Raw genomic sequence first — 13,151 nt, 5'->3', positions numbered from 1 at the left:
TCTATCCTAGAAAATGTATCATGAGCACTTGAAAAGAATGTATTTTCTGCTGCTTTGGGGTGAAATGTTCTGAAGATATCAATTAAATCTAGTTGATCTCATGTGTCGTTTAAGGCCGCAGTGAGCCATCCTCAGCGCCCAGGCCAACTTTGCTCCAATGGCGCCTTGGCTGCGGGAGGGGAATAGAGAGATAGAAAGAAAGGAGAGGGGGAGGGGTGGAGAAGCAGATGGGTGCTTCTCCTGTGTGCCCTGGCCAGGGTGTTGTTGTTTTTTAATTGTAGCTATCCTAATAGGTGTGAAGTGGTATCTCGTTGTGGTTTTGATTTGCATGTGATCATGTGTACATATATATATGGCTTTATTTCTGGGCTCTCTATTCTGTTCCATTGGTCTGTGTGTCTATTTTTCTGCCAGTACCATGCTATTTTGATTATCATGGCTCTGTAGCATAGTTTGAAGTAGGTATTATAATGCCCCCAGCTTTGTTTTTAATTCCTTAGGATTACTTTGGTTATTCGAGGCTTTTTATGGTTCCATATAAACCTGATGATTTTTTGTTCCATTTTTTAAAAAAATGACATTGGAATTTTGATGGGAATTGCATTAAATTTGTATATTGCTTTGGGTAATATGGCCATTTTAACTATATTAATTCTTCCTATTCGCAAACAAGGAATATTTTTCCATTTCATTGTGTCTTTTTCAATTTCCTTTAATAATGCTTTGTAGTTTTCAGTATATAGGTCCTTTACATTCTTTGTTATGTTTATTCCTAGGTATTTTTCTTTTTTGTTGCAACTGTAAAAGGGATTATTTTATTTTAGTTCTTTTTCTGAGGTTTCATTGTTGGCATATAAGAAAGCAATAGACTTCTGTATATTAATTTTGTATCCTGTTACCTTACTGTATTGGTTTATTGTTTCTAATACCCTTTCTGTGGAGTCTTTGGGGTCTCTATATACAGGATCATATCATCTGCAAAAAGAGAAACCTTTACTTCTTCTTTCTCAAAATGAATGCCTTTTATTTCCTTCTTTTGTCTGATTGCTCTGGCTAGAATTTCCAGCACTATTGTTGAATAGGAGGGGAGAGAGTGGGCAACCTTGTCTTGTTCCTGATTTTAGAAGAAAAGCATTCAGTTTTTTACCATTTAATATGATGTTAGCTGATAGTTTGTCATAAATGGCCTTTATTATGTTGAGGTGTTTTCCTTCTATACCCATTTTGTTGAGTGTTTTAAACCTAAAAAAGGATGTTGTATTTTATTGAATGCCTTTTCTGCATCTATTGATAGGATCATATGGTTTTTGTTCTTTATTTTGTTGATATGGTGAATTGTGTTAATCATTTTATGCATGTTGAACTATCCTTGTGTTTCTGGGATAAATCCCACTTGATCATGATGAATTATTTTTTTGATGTGTTGTTGTATTCGATTTGCTAGTATTTTGTTCAGTATTTTTGCATCTGTATTCATTAGAAATATTGGTCTGTAGTTTTCTTTTTTGTGTGTTGTCCTTACCAGGTTTTGCTATGAGGGTTATGTTGGCCTCATAAAATGTGTTTGGAGGTATTGCTCTTCAATTTTTTGGAAGACTTTGAGAAAGACAGGAACCAAATCTTCTTTGAATGTTTGGTAGAATTCACTATTATCGCCATCTGGCCCAGATTTTTATTTTGGGGGAGGTTTTTGATAGTTGTTTCTATTTCCTCCCTGCCTATCAGTCTATTTAGGCTGTCTACTTCTTCATGATTCAGTCTAGGGGAATGTTTCTTGAGGATTATATTTAATTTCCCATTTTATGTGAGTCTTGAATGCTGTTGTCCCTTTCATGCATGGGTGGAACTATCCCTTCAGGCAAGCTATCTGGCTCTAAGGGTCAACCTTGATCATGTGTACTAGATGCTGTGCAATGTCTGTCCTATAGGGCGTAGTTATTCTCAGCAGAATCTGGTGTCCGTGGGACTTTCCTTTGTGCGTGCTCCTTGTGTGGCTAGCTGAGTCTAGTGTTGGTGTGGTCTGCCACCCACTACTGGTTGTGTTGGTTCCAGGTCCTCTTGGGTGGGGTTCTGGTATGGGTTGATGTCAGACATTGTTTGTAACCTGACTTGGGCTACCTGTCTGGAGCTACCACTCTGTTCACTGTTTGTGTCTGCATTTTCTGAGCCTGGCTGTGTGTGGAAGGGGCCAACCTATAAATAAGGATCAACTTCTTCCTGTTTGGAGCTGACAGCAACTCTGTAAAAGGGCCCAAGTTCCTTAGAGTTGACCCCACTTTTATGCTGCTCCACCTCCTCTTGCAGCTGCATGGTCTTCCCACAGAGTCTTCTGTAGGAAGATTGTAGAGTGGATGCAGACTGGCCTCAACCTCTCCCCCCCCCACACACACACAGGTTGTAAGCTTAGTGGGTTAGGGCAGCTGAGTTTGGGATGATGACATTAGTAGAAACCTTACCCTACTTTAAGGATCTCTTGGTTAGGAGCTCAGTATGGGGAAAGTGGCCCCTACTCCAGAGCCTAATCCCTCAGCCACTGCTGAATATTCCAATTCTATTTCTCCCCAGCAAGATGAACATCAGGTTCAGACTGGGTGGGGCTGACAGTCCCCTCTGCAGAAGTTCTTTCAGCTGGGGAGCCCCTGGTCTCAGGGTGGAAGACTGAGAGAGTCCTCCCCTGGGGCTGATTGTACACCCCCCCCCAAAGGTGGTTAATCCCCTTGACTGGTCCCAACAGTTGGCTCCAAGGAACTCTCCTTTGCATATCTGTGTTCTAAGCCCCTTTCTCTTCCCCATGTGGAACTTAGCCCAGTGGGGCAGGATATCCAGGACTTGGACCAGCTGACTGTGAAGCTCTACCTTGTCCAGTGTATGTGAGCTGCTGTGCAGGTGTTGACCACAGAAAGTGGAATGTGCCTCAGCTATGTTTGGTGCCTGACATTCTCTCCCTTTGGATATGCTACTAGAAAGGCTAGGGGGCCTGCTCTGATGTAGTCTCTAGCTGGCCACTGGATGTGTTAGTTCTGAGTCTCTTAACAGGAAACCTGGTGCAGACAGTGAAAGACACTGCCTAAGACTGGCCCTCAGCAACCGTTTTGAGTTATAAGCAAATCAGAGTTTGTGGCTGCCTGTGTTGGGCTTAGGTGCACTTAGAAGGACCAAGATGCACACCTAGGCTGGCTTTTACCAGCCTTGGGCCTGAGGGCAAGTCAGCAAAAGGCCTCAGGTTCCCTGAGATCCTTCTCCTGCTCCCTCTATCTGCTGGCAGTTTGTTGGACTTGGCCACTGAAAAAACTATTGGTAGAGTCTAGAGCCCGGGGAAATTCAGGGATTAGGAAATGTGGTGAATGTAACTCCTACCCCTCAGCCCCAGTTGTCAGTCTGTCCAGACTTTTTCACAGACCTCAGGTGGGTGTGGCCTCTGAAACCCAGATATGTGGTCTGCCCATAGTCTGGACAGTTTCTATTAAATCTCCCATGAGGCAGAAGCTTCGATCATACTCTCGGGAAAGCTCTGGCCTAAGGCCAGAAAACTGAGTCACTTCATGCCCCCTGCCTCCTAGCCAAGGCTGCTTACTTCTCAGAATGGCCCAATCTTCAAAGAGAGGGGCAAGAGAGGTTCCCAAGGGTGGAGCAGTTGCTTTTCCCCAGGCTGATACTGCACGGAGGGGACTGCTCCACCCAAGAAAGACAGCAACTGCAGTATTGGAGAATGACTCAGCACAGGGGTTCAGGTGGCCAACCCCCACAGTGTCTCTCCCTGGGCCTCCAACTTCACGCTGTTCTCATGCAACTCTAGTCCTCTCAGCCCTTCCTTTCCCTTCCCACTGGAGCCCCAGGTAAGTGGCTGTGAATGAGATTTTCTGTGCTGGCCTTTTAAGACGGAGCCGGCATCTCTGAGATCTCTGTCTCTTTCTCGCAGACAGAAACCTCACCTGTTTTCATTGCCAAATGCTGTGTGGGTGCTTCTTCTAGGCTCTGGGGCTCTAGGCTGGGGCTCTGGGCCTGGGGCTGAGGACTCCTCCATCTCAGGGCGCCCCTCCCTGCAGTAAGAGTCCCTCCAGACCCTCAGTTATGCTTGCTCCTGGGAGCGGGCTGCCCTATTCTCCTCCCTTCCTACTAGTACTGATGTGGCTTCTTCTGTGATCCTTGGTTAAAGACTCCTCTTCGTTTAGTCAAAGTTGGTTTTTCAGAATAATTGTTCTTAAATTTAGTTATAACTCCAGTCTGGTCCTGGAGGCAGCAGTTGGAACATGGGTCTACTCCATTGCCATCTTGGAATCTCATTTTCTTTCTTCGTAGTGTCTTTGTAGTGTAGGATAATGCTGGCCTCGTAAAATAAGCTTGGAAGTCTTCTCTCCTCTTGAATTTTTTGGAATAGTTCAAGAAGAAATGATGTTAGTTTTTCTTCAAATGTTTGGTAATACTGGTAATATTCATCTTTGAAGCCATCCAGTCCAGGGCTTTTGTTTGCTGAAAGTTTTTTTTATTATTATTACTGCTTCAATTTCACTAGTTATAATTGGTCTATATAGGAGATTGCATGTTTCTAGAAATTTATTTTACTCAGGTTGTCAAATTTGTTGGCATATAGTTGTTCATATTTTCTTATAATCCTTTGAATTTCTTTGGTGTCAGTTACTTCTCTTTCATTTCTGATTTTATTTATTTGCGTCCTCTTTTTTTCTTGGTGAGTCTGGTTAAAGGTTTGTCAACGTTTTTTTAAGGTACAAGTTATTGGTTTCATTGCTCTCTTGTAGTTTTTTTTAATCTCTATGTCATTTATTTCCGCTCTAATCTTTATTATTTCCTTCCTTCTATCTACTCTGGGCTTTGTTTATTCTTTTTCTAGTTTTAGCAATATCTATTTACTTCTAAAAGTATACCATTTAAAATCACTTCATAGATGTTGACTGTGTTTGCTTGATAGAGAGGTTGTTCCAATAATTAACTTTCACTTAATAAACTGTATTTCTCAAGTATAAAACTAAAAGCAGCAATTCCTTAAATAACTAAAATATTTATTCTTTTTGTGTTCTTCCCTTTTATGTTCTTATATAATGTGTCATCTTCCTTTTTTTCCTTACTATTTTGTATTGACTATTGCAATAGCATTTATATTGCATACATGGGAACCATAAATTATCAGTTTTGTTCTGATATTACCTGGGTCACATTCATATAAACTCCGGGCAATGTAAAATACTGCTGCTCTTAGTCTTCTAGAAGATGATATTCATGATTGTATTTAAAGAATTTTTGTTGTCACCATTACAACTTTATAATTTAATTACTTATCAGATGATAAAAGTACTAACTATGTGCCCCTGAATGAATGTAAAATATAGAGCAATGGTATAAGGGCTGTTTAAACTGTATTCCTCACTCAAATTTGTAGCTTCATTTAGTTTTTACCAGGTGACATTTGTACAGTCTTGTTTTTTAATCATTTTACAAAATCAATATCAAAAACTACTTTGAAACTATTTCTTTTGATCAGTGTAGTATGTCATAACAATCACAGAAGATGTCTAAGAAGATATAAGAAAATTGTTCCCTTGTTTTGCTTTTAGTGAGGTTTTATTAAATTGCTATAATTTTCCAGTGAGCAGGTTCATCTACATTGAATGAATCTCAAGTCATGCATAAAAATCTAAAGAAGTTGTTGTGATGTTATCTCTAACTAAGTATGGGACTAAGGTTTCCAAGAATAATTCCAATGACAACTCACAGGATGGTCCTTCGGTATGTTGCTCCACATCTTCTGTCTCATTTCAGAAGCTGCTTTAGAATTTGTCTCTACAAGTTTCATTATCACTTTATCTACATGGGTTTTTGTGGCTTGCAACAGATTTTCCATGGTGGGCCAAAGGTCATTAGGTTTTGAAAGATCCAAAACAAGAACAATAGAAAATGTCCTAAAGAAATTAAAAAAAAAAAAATCTTTCAAAAAAGACAACATAATTATCATTTTGAAACCCTACTATACTGAAAGTTTTATCAAACACACTACGGCTAAAGAAAGAAAAACACAGCAATTTTCTAAGGCAAAAACAAACAAAAAAATACCACCACAAAGTTATAGCCCTATCTGAGTGCTTTTTCCTAGTGATAGTTGTTACAACCAATAGTAACTTTGAAGGTTTTATTTGAACCAATAATAATTTAGTTCAAATAATCTGCAAGCAATTGGGTCCAATGATGCCATGTTTAGATCCAATTTTACTGTGTGTTCCAAAGAAGAGAAACTAAAATAATAATAACAGCAGTACAATCAGGTAAAAGAGAAGAGATTTACTGATGGACCTAGCTAGGGGACTATTTAGCTTTTTAATCTTTACAATAATTATTTCAAAATTATATTATGACATCATTTTATGGATTAGACATCTGAGGCACAGAGTTATATAACTAGTAAACTGTAGAGCTGATTGTTAGATCCAAAGCCACATGTCTCTGCTATAGCATGCTGCCTCTGGGAAAGCACACCCGTGTCCACCACCACAAGCCACCACATGCCACCACACACCTGTGTACTCATGTTCATGTACATCAAACAGAAACCTGAACTCAGCAACAACAACAAAAAAATGGGCCTAATTTAAAAATGGGCAAAGGACTCAAACAGACATTTCTCCAAAGAAGATATATAGATACCAATAAACATATGAAAAGATGCTTAACATTAATCATTAGGGAAATGCAAATCAAAAACCACAACGAGATACCACTTCACACCTATTAGGATAGCTACAATTAAAAAAACAACACCACCCTGGCCAGGGCACACAGGAGAAGCACCCATCTGCTTCTCCACCCTTCCCCCTCTCCTTTCTTTCTATCTCTCTCTTCCCCTCCCGCAGCCAAGGCTCCATTGGAGCAAAGTTGGCCTGGGCGCTGAGGATGGTTCCATGGTCTCTGCCTCAGGCACTAGAATGGCTACGATTGCAGTGAAGCAATGCCCCAGAGGGGTCGAGCATCGCCCCTGGTGGGTATGCCAGGTGCATCCTGGTCAGGCTCATGTGGGAGTCTGTCTGTGCCTCTCCCCTGCTTCTCACTTTGGAAAAATACAAAAAACAAACAAAAAAAACACTAGAAAATAGCAAGTGTTAGGTTATAGAGAAATTGGAATCCTCGTACAGAATTGTTGGTGGGAATATAATATGATACAGCAGTTGCTGTGGAAAACAGTATGGTGGTTCCTCAAAAAACTAAACATAGAATTACCATATGATCCAGCAATTCCACTTCTGTGTGTACTGAAATCAGAGACTCAAACATATATGTACACCAATGCTCAGAGCAGCACTATACACAATAGTTTAAAGGTGAAAACAACCCAAATGTCCATCAATAGATGAATGGATAAACAAAATGTAATATATGCATACAATGAAATATTATCCAGCCTTATATAGGAAGGAAATTCTGACATACTACAACATGAATGAATCCTGAAGACATTATGCTAAGTGAAATATGCCAGACTCAAAAGGACAAGTATTGTATGATTTCATTTACATGAGATACCTAAAGTAGTCAAATTTATTGATACAGAAAGTAGAATGATAGTTGCCAGGAGTTGGCAGAAGGGAAATAGGGAGCCATTGTTTAATGGGGACAGAGTTTCAGTTTGGGAAGTTGAAAAAGCTCTGGAGATGGATGGTATGATGACTATACAATAATATGAATAAACTTAATGCTACTAAACTGTATACTTAAAATGGCTGAAATAGTAAATTTTGTTTTATTCTTACCACAATAAAAAAACAAACAAAAATAAATCTAGGAGTATTTCAGAAAATAGTCACAATAAGTATTTGCAGCTATAATTATGGGCCAATACAATATAGCCTTGATCAATGGAGCAAACATCCTGCTAGTAGATATAGCAAGGAATTAAAATACAGGGGTAGGCAAAAATAGGTTAATAGTAATAATAATAAATACAATAATTAATAAATAAATAACACAAGAATAAACTGTTTCGTGTACTCACAATTGTAAACCTCCTTTTGCCCACCCCTGAATATTACTTTATGGTATAGCCAGTTATTTTGCTTAATTTGAGCAAACAAGTTACTGTGTGTAATTTGGGCAAAACAGTAACTAAATTCTAGCCCAGACTGGTCGTCTCAGTGGTAGAGCACTGGCGTGTGGAAGTCCCGGGTTCAATTCCCAGTCAGGGCACACAGGAGAAGCACCCATCTGCTTCTCCACCCTTCCCCCTCTCCTTCCTCTCTATCTCTCTTTTCCCCTCCTGCAGCCAAGGCTCCATTGGAGCAAAGTTGGCCTGGGTCCTGAGGATGGCTCCATGGCCTCCACCTCAGGTGCTAGAATGGCTCCAGCCCAACGGAGCAATGCCTTAGATGGGCAGAGCTTCGCCGCCTGGTGGGCATGCCGGGTGGATCCCGGTCGGGCACATGCAGGAGTCTGTCTGACTGCCTCCCCACTTCTAACTTCAGAAACCCCCCCAAAAAAAAAACCAGTAACTAAATTCTATACTATTGGCCAAAATTCAGATAGTAGTCTTTTAGACATTATCAATATTTTCTACAAAATTACTGTGACACTAAATTGTCTAGCCAATCATATCTATATCATTTTATTAGGTTCATAAAAATTTTGCTTCACTGCAACATTAATATATATTTTAATAGTAAGGAAACTAATTTTATTTTTAAGGATTTAGTATAGTTAATGTTTAAAAAGCATAACTAGCCTGACCAGGCAGTGGCACAGTGGATAGAGCGTTGGACTGGGACGCTGAGGACCCAGGTTCAAAACCCTGAGGTCACCAGCTTGAGCGTGGGCTCATCTGGTTTGAGCAAGGCTCACCAGCTTGAGCCCAATGTCCCTGGATTGAACAAGGGGTCACTGAGTCTGCTGTAGTCCCCAGGTCAAGGCACATATGAGAAAGCTATCAATGAACAACCAATGTGTTGCAACGAAAAATTGATCCTTCTCCTCTCTCTCCTTTCCTATCTGTCTGTCCCTATCTGTCCCTCTCTCTGTTTCTAACACACACAAAAAAGATAACTAGAGTTTAACTTCTTTTTTCTTGAGGTAAATATATATAATATAGTTAATTATTTTTCCAAATTAAAAATAACTGTTTAAGCAAAAGTGAAATGAATTGTTCAATTTTTTCCAGGATTAAAGTTTGTTTCCATTGCATCAAAAATACTTGGCCTGACCTGTGGTGGTGCAATGAATAAAGCGTCGACCTGGAAATGCTGAGGTCACCAGTTCAAAACCCTGGGCTTGCCTGGTCAAGGCACATATGGGAGTTGATGCTTCCTGCTCCTCCCCCTTCTTTCTCTTTGTCTCTCTCTCCTCTCTCTCTTTTTCTCTCTCTGTCTCTCTCTCTCTCTCCTCTCTAAAAATGAATAAGTTAAATTAAATTTAATTTAAAAATATATATATTTGTATTACTTTTACCTTTATAGCAAATGACAGCTAAAAAATGTTAAAACAAAACAAAACAAAAAAACCCAACCTCTTAAAACAAGGAATCAGACCACAGGAGATGCTCTATCACAAATGATCTAAAATCTGTGGAAATGTTTAATGTATTTATAATTATTTTATGAACAGTAATTTTAAAGATAAACAATTCTAATAGCATTTGGCAATATTATTTTTCAAGTTGTTGGGCTTTGTCCAACACAAGGATATTATGTGTTAAATTAATTCCAGTCACAAAACACTCTGAGATTTGTGAGTATATGAGGAGTGAAATGTTTTCCAAGAATTCTTCAGCCACTCAGCAACCTAGTTTGGACCCACGCCTATGTCTCCCCTTCCCTCTCCTCATGACCTTGACCTCTCCTCTCCCCTAAAGCAGGCTCCAGCTGCCATGGGGTTCTAGGGAAAGGAAGAGCAAGAACTCATGAAGTCAGGTATTAAAGAAGTTGTGGAAAGATTTGGCTTTCTACAGAAATTAGAATTTCCAGAAGCCCATTGGGCCCAAACCCTGCGGGGCCTAGAAAAGGCAGAGTGAGGTAACAATGTCACAAGGTAATGTGACGAGTTAGGGCCAGAACTGGAGCCAGCTCACAACCCTTTAGGAGCCTAACTTTCAGCCTCAGGCCATGGGCCGGTCCCCACCCTCTCAAGCTACCAAGTCCCAGGCAGCTCCAGTCATTTTCCCTGTTAAAGGTGGACAAATGAAATACTAGATAACAGTAAAATTCCATGTTCCTGAAAAATAAGGTTTCCCCCAAAGTTCTATTCTTTAAGGTCAGCAAAGAGAGAGATTTCCTCCCTCCTCTAACTCATCGTCTTGCCTTTGCTGAAGCTTCAACTAAGCAAAACTCAAAAGCACACTACTCATGTCATGGGGAAATAGTGTTTATAAGTAAAAAAGAAAAATCTAAATGTGTATATAAAACATTTTAAATCTGTACAAAATATATTTACAAACACTGAAAGAAATACTTTGACACGTTAACAGTGGCTATTTTTTATGTGATTACGGGTACTCTTTCTTTGTACCTTTCAGTATTTTTCCAAGTTTTCTATATGAGCATACATTAAAATTATATTTCTTTAAAAGAAAAAAATTCATCGGACAAGTAAAGCCTACATTACCTATAATCAGCTATGGAAAAACAATTGTCCTGTTAATAAATAATTCCATACTCTGAAGGTTTTAATGGCTGAAATAGATAAATAGTTGTCAGGGCCTTTGTATTTGGTCCACGCAGCAGCAATGGTTTGTGTTAAATCCTGACAAAAGATATTTCATATTAAATTTTTTTTGTTTTCCTTGGCTAAGATAGGTTCCTAGGAACATTGTGAGAAATGCCACAATTTTCCACATCTGATTTGGCCAACATGTAGGAGGCACTGTCAGAAAAATACCACCAAAGAGCTTGAGGTTTTCCCCAAAGTTCTATTCTTTAAGGTCAGCAAAGACAGAGATGTCCTCCCTCTTCTAACTCATCATCTTGCCTTTGCTGAAGCTTCAACTAAGCAAAACTCAAAAGCAAACTACTCATGTCCAGCTAAAGAAAAAACTCAGGGCTGAGCTGGCTCACATTGGATGGGTATTGGAAAGAATTAAACTTTTCAAATTTATTTTTACCAAGTGAATTCATTGCCCAAAGGTTAGCTGACATATTTTTGTTTGTTTGCAGGCTTGTAAAATATAATGCTAGTTGGAACGTCAGCTGACTCACTCAGTTCAGGCTAGAACCTTAGTTCTCTTTACATCTCTTGGGAAGCATTTGAGATTAAACACCTAGAAAGGAAGTGAACATAAGCCTTCAGAACATAAAACTGCCCCCCAAAATTCGGATCCACAGAAGCCTACTCATATGCATCCCGTGTACGCTACTGAGTACTTACTAACAACTGCTCCTCGAGCTGGCTCACTTACCTTAAGGTGTCACTTGTGATCGGTATGCTGATTAAGTCCAATAAAGAGGTTCCTCCACCTAGTTCCCAAAAGTGAGCAATATCTTTTGGCTGAAAAAAAAACCAGGTTGTTTTTTTTTTTTGTATTAATTTTTCTTGAATTTTAAATACTTCTTATATTTCATTAGCACCAGGCATTTGATCTAGGGAGGCAGAAGTTCACAAAATAAATTAGACATATAGGTAAGGCCGGAGGAAATGGGACAGACAGGTGGCAGTCCCCGCTGCAGATAAGGATGGCCTGATGCCCCCGGGGAATCTGACAAGCAGACTCCTATTGGCAATACGAGTGGTAGGTGGAAGAACAGGAAGAGACTAAACAACTGCTTTCCTTTTTATAGGATTCAAATATCAGCGAAATGTAGGGGCTAGGCAGCCAAGTAGCTTGGAAACAAGACCATGACAACCTTCCCAGACTGCTAGCTGGTGGCACCTCTCTTCTCTGTCTCAATGCCAAGGAGCCTTTAGGACACCGAGACGGTGTGAAGAGCTGACAAAGAGCTTCCCTTTGGAACCTTTAGAGAACGTTAAATTTGAGTAATACACAAATCTTCTAGAATGGATAGGGACAAGTCCAACTTGATAGCACAACGTTTAGAGAAAAAAAAAATAGGTGAAAAAGAATCACATGCGTTTTTATGTATCTGTTCACCATGAACTTGGAAGAGACAGATGGTCATTAAAGCGAGTTTTGGATGAATACATATATATATATATATTTATATTCTTGACAGATCATCATCTCATAATCACTAAAATAGTTTTGCTTTTGATATCTGAATAATTAATGTTTGCAAGGGAAATAATTTTTCATTGGAAAATCTCAGTTGATTTACGATTTGATGAAAGGAAGTTTTTAGAGCTCTTCTCAAAAGCTTATGAAAGTTGTCTCAGGAATTTCCGTCCCTAAGTTTATCACTCACGTCAAAATTCATGTATCAAAAAGTTCTCCTGCATTTCAATGTATGATGCTTTTTATTTTCTTCTTTTAATTTTTTTATTGTATTTACTAGGGTGACTTTAATAAAATTATACAGATTTCAGGTGCACAATCCTACAACACATCATCTCTTTATTGCATTGTGTGTTCACCACCCCAAATCAAGACTCCCTCCACCACCATCTCTTCCCTCCTCCCTCCTCCACCTGCCCCCACCCCAAATCAAGACTCCCTCCACCACCATCTCTTCCCTCCTCCCTCCTCCACCTGCCCCCACCCCAAATCAAGACTCCCTCCACCACCATCTCTTCCCTCCTCCCTCCTCCACCTGCCCCCACCCCAAATCAAGTCTCCCTCCACCATCTCTTCCCTCCTCCCTCCTCCACCTGCCCCCACCCCAAATCAAGTCTCCCTCCACCATCTCTTCCCTCCTCCCTCCTCCACCTGCCCCCACCCCAAATCAAGTCTCCCTCCACCATCTCTTCCTCCTCCCTCCTCCACCTGCCCCCACCCCAAATCAAGTCTCCCTCCACCATCTCTTCCCTCCTCCCTCCTCCACCTGCCCCCACCCCAAATCAAGTCTCCCTCCACCATCATCTCTTCCCTCCTCCCTCTTCCACCTGCCCCCACTCCAAATCAAGTCTCCCTCCACCATCTCTTCCCTCCTCCCTCCTCCACCTGCCCCCACCCCAAATCAAGTCTCCCTCCACCACCATCTCTTCCCTCCTCCCTTCTCCACCTGCCCCCACCCCAAATCAAGTCTCCCTCCACCACCATCTCTTCCCTCCTCCCT

General features: G+C 40.4%; 1 protein-coding gene across 4 annotated transcripts in view; it reads right to left on the bottom strand.

The window, feature by feature from the left end:
* DYNC2LI1 (dynein cytoplasmic 2 light intermediate chain 1) overlaps positions 1 to 13,151 on the bottom strand; it is a 69,469-nt gene that overhangs the window by 49,426 nt on the left and 6,892 nt on the right. For all 4 annotated transcript variants that reach the window (XM_066267019.1, XM_066267020.1, XM_066267023.1 and 1 more), the window contains exons 5-6: positions 11,381 to 11,469; positions 5,729 to 5,915 (exon numbers count right to left, since the gene is read on the bottom strand). In XM_066267019.1, coding sequence (XP_066123116.1) covers positions 5,729 to 5,915; positions 11,381 to 11,469 — 276 coding nt within the window. The remainder of the gene's footprint in view (positions 1 to 5,728; positions 5,916 to 11,380; positions 11,470 to 13,151) is intronic.

Source organism: Saccopteryx bilineata, chromosome 3, assembly GCF_036850765.1.
Source record: "Saccopteryx bilineata isolate mSacBil1 chromosome 3, mSacBil1_pri_phased_curated, whole genome shotgun sequence".
Lineage (NCBI taxonomy): Eukaryota > Metazoa > Chordata > Mammalia > Chiroptera > Emballonuridae > Saccopteryx > Saccopteryx bilineata.
The sequence above is the reverse complement of the archived record's forward strand: the minus strand, read 5'-3'. Positions and strand labels throughout refer to the sequence as shown.